Source organism: Gymnoscopelus braueri (assembly GCF_963280865.1).
Source record: "Gymnoscopelus braueri genome assembly, chromosome: 19".
In the NCBI taxonomy this organism is placed as follows: Eukaryota; Metazoa; Chordata; class Actinopteri; order Myctophiformes; family Myctophidae; genus Gymnoscopelus; species Gymnoscopelus braueri.
Window position 1 is genome coordinate 43,533,203 of NC_137621.1, and position 6,633 is coordinate 43,539,835.

Below are 6,633 nucleotides of genomic sequence, written 5' to 3' on the forward strand. Positions count from 1 at the left end.
GCTTATATGAACCAAATTTGTACACATATTAAATCCACCGTTTTGCTTATGATAATTATTTTGGCACCAGGGGGCCCATTCTTTTAAAACTCTCCAGAACCTGTCCAATGTTATGATGTGATACCTTTCCTCCAGTGTAAGATTAATGGTCTGACAAATAAAATATTCAGAATATTTTTTATTGGGGGGGGTGGGAGAAAAAAATATATCAAGGAATGACTTCCTCTGCCAGTAAGCGTGCACACGAAATTTGATCGGTCCAGTGGTTTGCAAAATTAGCCCCAGACTCACAGCACCCTTCTGGCTCGGCCGCCAAAATGCCACACCATTAAAAAAAAGAGTGAGGGCCGTGGGTGAGATAGGGTAGCACGCATTCATTGGAAGGGTATACTATGTGATCATTACGTTGGCCGCTTTAGGCCATGCTTCTTTGTAAACTCCTCTGCATTCTTAACAAATTTCTTATGGTCCTTTGTGAATTCGTCTGCCAGGTCTGCCCTCAGAGGGTGGTCCGGCTCCGGGTCGTTTACCAGGCCGATGAGGGACTGAATGACTTGGTCAGCTCTGGTCTCTGGCTTCCACTTCTCGGCGCTGATCACAGGCAGACAAACCTGTCCTTTCTCATCAATGTTGGGGTGGTAGATCTTTGTCTTGAACGTGACCTTGGGAGGCTTGAAGGGGTATTCATTGGGGAAGATCATTTCAATGCTGAAGGCTCCTTTGTCATAAGGGCTTTTATCGGGAACAATGAGCCCTTGCCATTTGAATATGTTTGATTCATCGACTTGAATCTTCCGGAAACTTTTAATTCCGGACTTGCGAATTTCTACAAGTTCCTTGTGGAGCCTTCTGATCGCCGTCATCTTGAAGAAATTATTAAAAAGATAATTCCCACCTCTGACATTGTGCGTAGTCTGCTTTTAAGCTGAGTTGACTCAAATTTCGCATCATCAAATATAATGCGAGCCATGCCCAAATATGGAGTTCCACCCAGCTCCAGACCGGTCTCCAAATGCCTGTGGTCTGAAATATTGGGCAACCATGGCAACTTGATATCAACTATCTATTATACTGGTTTTCAACGTCCAAGTGGTGTAAAGTAACTGAGTGCATTTACTCAAGTATTGTACTTAAGTGCAATTTTGAGGTACTTTTACGTCACTGGAGTATTTTCCAATTGTCTATACTTATACTTATACTCCACTACATCTCAGAGGCAAATATTGTACTTTTACTCCACTACAATTATTTGAAAACTTAAGTTACTAGTTACTTTGCAGATATAAATGATTACATTATAAAACATGCATTAACCACTTTAGCCCTATTTTATACCTATAGGCTATTTGAAGATAGACGATCTAACAAGCTCACAATGCGTCGCATCGTGAGCTGGTAGATCTGCTATTTTCAAACATTTTAGTACTTTTACTTTTGGTGCTTTAAGTACATTTTGATGCCAATACTTTTGTACTTTTACCCAAGTAAATTTTGAATTCCGGACTTTTACTTGTAACGGGGTACTTCTACATTGCAATATTGATACTTTTGCTGTAAATCCTTAGCTTCACATTGGAAGCTAAGGGATTGCTGACTGGGGATTTTCGTATCAACACTATCTATCTCTAAGTTCTATTGTGATAAGCTCTGAGCAACATCCAACACCGTGGCTAACATTAACAATGCTGTGCTCCAGGCAGACAACCACTAGAACACTGGTTCTCAAACTGTGGGTCAGAACCCCCAGGGGGTCCCCCCAGATGATTATGCTTAATGTGCAACATCATTTTCTCACTCAATAGTAAACAAACCAATATACTGTATAAGTGTGTACAGGGTAGCTGCACATCTCCAAAGCGTCAATGTAAGGACTTTTAAGACCTTGTTAATACCTCTAAAATGAAAACAAAATACCATTACTGCGTCAAAGGTAATCAACAAAAAATACTATAACAAAAAATGGTCAAACATTGGCGAAATAGGCAAACATTCTGAAAATAGCCGATCTACATGTTCACAACGCCATTATGCTCTTTTGACATTAGTCAACATCCAAATGTTTTAAATGGGTCAGTGGTGGAGCTCAATAGATGTATGACAGTTATCTGCAACAGAAGAGCTCAATAGACAGGATTAGATTGAGTTTTTATTCTGCTGTGCATGACTCATGAACTACTGGCACCATTAAGCTCTTGCAAATATTTTATTCTATTTATATAAACTCCTATTTTTTGTGCTGTTTTCTGCAAATTGTCTCTTGTTAAAGGATCTAGGGAGACAAAGACTTAGGTATGCAGTACATCCCCAGTCATGACATTATACTTTTCCTATTTCTAGAAACAAACACGTTTATTTGTTCACTCTTGCACTGAAGTTTATGCGATTTAAATGTCAGGGCAATTTTTCATCTGTAATGAAACTATTCACAAACCTGACTTTATGAAGGCTTTAGAAGTGATATTTCACTCTGGCGGAATATTGGCTCCGTTTTAGCGCACTGACGCTTAATACGTGTTCAGGAGTGAGCAACCACTGGGCAGGTGAGAGAATATATCATCAGAAATTAGATTTTTATTTGTAAAATGACCGGTCTAAGCTAAAACTGTAGTCAAGAGAGCCACGGTGTAGCTGAAGTTACCAGTTAACTTTGTGACGACACCCATGGGTAGTTTTCGGGACAAAACAGGAGTGCATTGGTTTTCTTTCATTTTTTTTATTCCATAAGAGATAGTATTCTTTTTATCATTAAGTGAAGCTCGACTGTAGAAGCTCTAGGTCCTCATTGTCAACGGAACAGCTCTCGGTTTTGTCTCTTGAAGATATCCCTGACAACCATGACCTGGTTTCACTTCAACTCAACTGAACTTCAGTCACGTTACAGGTGAAAAGGAGTGGGTTAAATTGCTCTTCGTGCAAGCTCCCATCATTTGTAGTTTTCTGAAAAGGGAAGAAGACAGAGATACAGTAGATAGAAAGAAAGAACAGGAAAACAGGTCGGAATTAAACCTGATACGAGTAGAGTGAAATATGTGCACATACAGTACATACATAAGGTGCATGGTTAGAAGAAGGGGCAATGGGATGAGGATATATAGTAACAGATACTGTATACTACTGTATATGAGGTTAAAATACACACACACACACACACACACACACACACACACACACACACACACACACACACACACACACACACACACGTCTAGAATAGAATGCTTCCGCTTTGACCAGTTTGCGACTCTAGTGTTTCTGGTTATGTTCTTTCACATTCTATTAAACACTGCAGATGGCGCGTGTGTGTGTGTGTGTGTGTGTGTGTGTGTGTGTGTGTGTGTGTGTGTCACTGATTACAACGGGCTCTTTCCATGCGACTGCGACAGGAAGCACCCCCGCTCTCATGTTTTCTAATCGTGTGTGTGTGCACCGTCGCGTGGGATTACGGGGGAATGAACTATCTGCTCCGGATGAAAATTGAGGTAAATCAATTTTCCATTTTCTTTTAGGACTTCACTTCTATCTGGTGTCAAGCTAATGACAGCGCGAGCCACTGGGACAGGAGTCATTCATCAAAGGCGTTTAAAACCTAAACGTGGAACCGCTCCCCTCTCTCTACGCTCATTAGTTCAAACCAAATTACTTCTGAGGAGAGCTGCTTTGCAGATATAATGCTCTGCTTGTAAAAGGAATGAATGAGCCACAAAAAAAGAAAATATCATATTTTCTTTTTCACACCTAGCTCAAAGCACACAAAATGAATGTCAACATCTCTCAGACTCGTCGCCCACAGGATGTTGGGACTGGATGAGACACCTACAGAAGCAATGAACTCAGTAAAAACAAACAAACCCCCCCCCCCCCCCCCCCCGGGACTGCAAAGCCTGCCCGCACCTGCATCTCTCCGTTCCTGAGACGTGACTGATGATGTCATTTTGACCTTGACCTTTGATTATTCCCATCAAATTTCATTTAAAAAATCCGTCCATTCGTTTTATCATGTGTCCATACCAAGCATACAGTGTTGAGTTCTGTAGGTGATTGTTAGGTGAGATTTCTACAGTTCGGCACAGTATAATGTTACCATATGTTTACCAGTGATAGAACATGACTTTCTGACATGGTCTGAAAAGAAGACGTGAACTAGCCTCGATCTCCAGGCTTTTATTGCTTAGTTTTGCTAAAAAATAAAAGCCTGGCCCAGCGGGTCGGTGTACTCGGTATGAGGAAGTGTTTCATTTCCCAACCAACCAGAGTGCAGTGGGCGTCGCTCGTAATGTTGTGTTAACGGGGCGGGGGTTGACGGACAGATCGGTGAACCAATGGGATCAGCCGCAATCTCTCGCCGGCTCTATACACCCGCCCCTCTATACACGAAATCAGGAGGGTTGGGGCAGTCTAGACGTGAACTGACCTACTGAGGAATTTGGTTGATGAAAGGCCAAAGTTCAGAGAAATCAATGTATATGTGAGTTGTGTATGTGAGATTTCTTGCAATTTGTCTCAGTAAAATGTTACCATAATGTCAATCAGGAAAAACAGCGCCCTCTGCAGTTTTTTACCTTTGAATTTGTCTCTGGGGGTTGCTCCCGATAGAACGTGGGTACAGGAAATAGGCCCGTTTGGTCTGCCCTCAGCTCTCCTCTTCCGGTGGTGCGCCTATGTTTTCATTCCCACTAACAATATTTCTCCACGGAACACTAACACCATTTCTCCCACGGAACATGGATCGTTTTGGTTATAAGCCCACTTGTTTCTATGATGGAAGAACAAGTTAAAATATTACTAGTTTTTCGTGGTTTTATCAGCTCCGAGGACGCTATTGTCAAATGAGTTTGGGTTTGTTTCCAGTGGGAAGCGAACGCACAGAAGTAAATCCCGCCCACTACATTTGATTGGGCACGCCCATTTGTAGGTTAATGTTGACGCGTTCTGAACGGGGCTACCGACAGATTCAGTAGCGCAGCTCTGAATCTGTTCTTGAGAGATTACCATAATGTTTACCAGTGATAGATTTGGAACTTCTTACACGGTTCACATAGCGATGGTGAACTGACCAAACCTTACTCCGCCAGATGGGGCGGTATTGAGTTCACATTGAGTTTACGCCGACCCGCGCCCGGTCGAACCAATCAGTGGCAGAAGTGCCTATTGCATGATAGCTCTTTCACTATTCATCATGGCCGTTCCCACGAACAACAACACTACAAGTTGCGCAGCTACTATACATCATGTCGACACGTCAAAATGATTGGTTGGAGTTAGCACGCCCAGACGGTGATAGACAGACGGCCCTATCCAATCACCTGCCAAGTAGCTTGAAAAAAGGGACCCCCGTCTTGCAGCGGTTGGGCTACCGAGGTCCCAGATGGAAGTAGGTTGTGAAACAAAATGTGTGAAGCAATGTGTGAAGCAGCTATTGTTCGGCTATTTTCAGCCATTTTCAATGCTGTCCTAAAATGTTGATAATACAAACGTGTATGTGTGTGCGTGTGTTGTATAATGAGTGTATTTGCCTCACAACTATGAGCACCCACTCTTCCGTGTCCCTTTCATGTGGAGTCGGTATGTTGTTTGGGGTGTGATGCGTCACACATAAACGTGTTCCTATAAAAAAGTTGTTGTCATGACTACTCGTGAGTCATGACTAAAACCTACCGGTCATTATCAAACTGTAGTCAAAAGTAGATCTCACTCACTCACGCACGCACGCACACACTCTTGACCTTAAATACCTTGCACATTGTGAACATCTGAATAATTGATTACGATCTTCCTTCAGTGGTGCTGCAAATCTCACCAGGAGGAAAGTTCTCTGGCAATCAATGCTATTCTATTCTTAAAAATGTTGTAAAATTGTTCAAAAATATATTTAAAAAACACTGTCTGTTACAACATTGGAACCAGGTATATTGCACTCATTGACCAATATAGTACAGTGATTCTCAACCTATATTATTGTCTCCGCCAGGCCGAAAGGCATGGCGAGAGAGTATGTTTTGCACCCTGTTCGTCTGTCCGTCTGTGAACAGCTAATCTCCGGCACCGTTGGCCCGGTCGCTGCGAAACTGAGCACACACACTCCCTGGATGCCAATTTTTTCACATGGGCCTGTTATAGCGCCACCAGGAGAACGATTTGTGCAAAACACATTACCCATTTACTCCTACAGATTTTATCCAAACGTCATGCAAATCGGTACACAGTATCTCTATTGTCATGTGATCAACACGGCTCTGTCCGATATTCCATCCTCATTGGCTAATGTTGGCTTCCAAAGTTTGCAGGATTGGTCCGTTTTGAACAAAATGCTTCAAATCATGAACGCTGCTTAGGCTTTACTCATTATGCAGAATGTCCCATTTCAAGTTTTCAAATGTATAAAAAATCTTTAGAAAATAGCAGATCAATAAGCTGCATCGCGACGCATTGTGAGCTTGTAGATCGGCTATTTTCAAATGGCCAAAATGTACAGTATATAGGGCTGAAGTGGTTAATGTATGTTTTTTTTATAATAATCTAAATCTACAAAGTAACTAGTAACTAAAGTTTTCAAATAAATGTAGTGGAGTAAAAGTACAATATTTGGATCCAAGATGTAGTGGGGTAGAAGTAAGTAAGTAAGTAGTAAGTAAG

General features: G+C 41.9%; 1 protein-coding gene across 1 annotated transcript; it reads right to left on the minus strand.

Annotated features, from left to right (window-relative positions):
* Positions 1-401: 401 nt before the first annotated feature.
* Positions 402-863, minus strand: LOC308074883 (ubiquitin-conjugating enzyme E2 L3-like; the record flags this gene model as incomplete). The annotated part of the gene is made up of 1 exon (XM_080414392.1): positions 402-863. One exon carries the CDS (start codon positions 861-863, stop codon positions 402-404), a length of 462 nt encoding a protein of 153 aa, XP_080270518.1.
* Between the last annotated feature and the right edge of the window lie 5,770 nt (positions 864-6,633).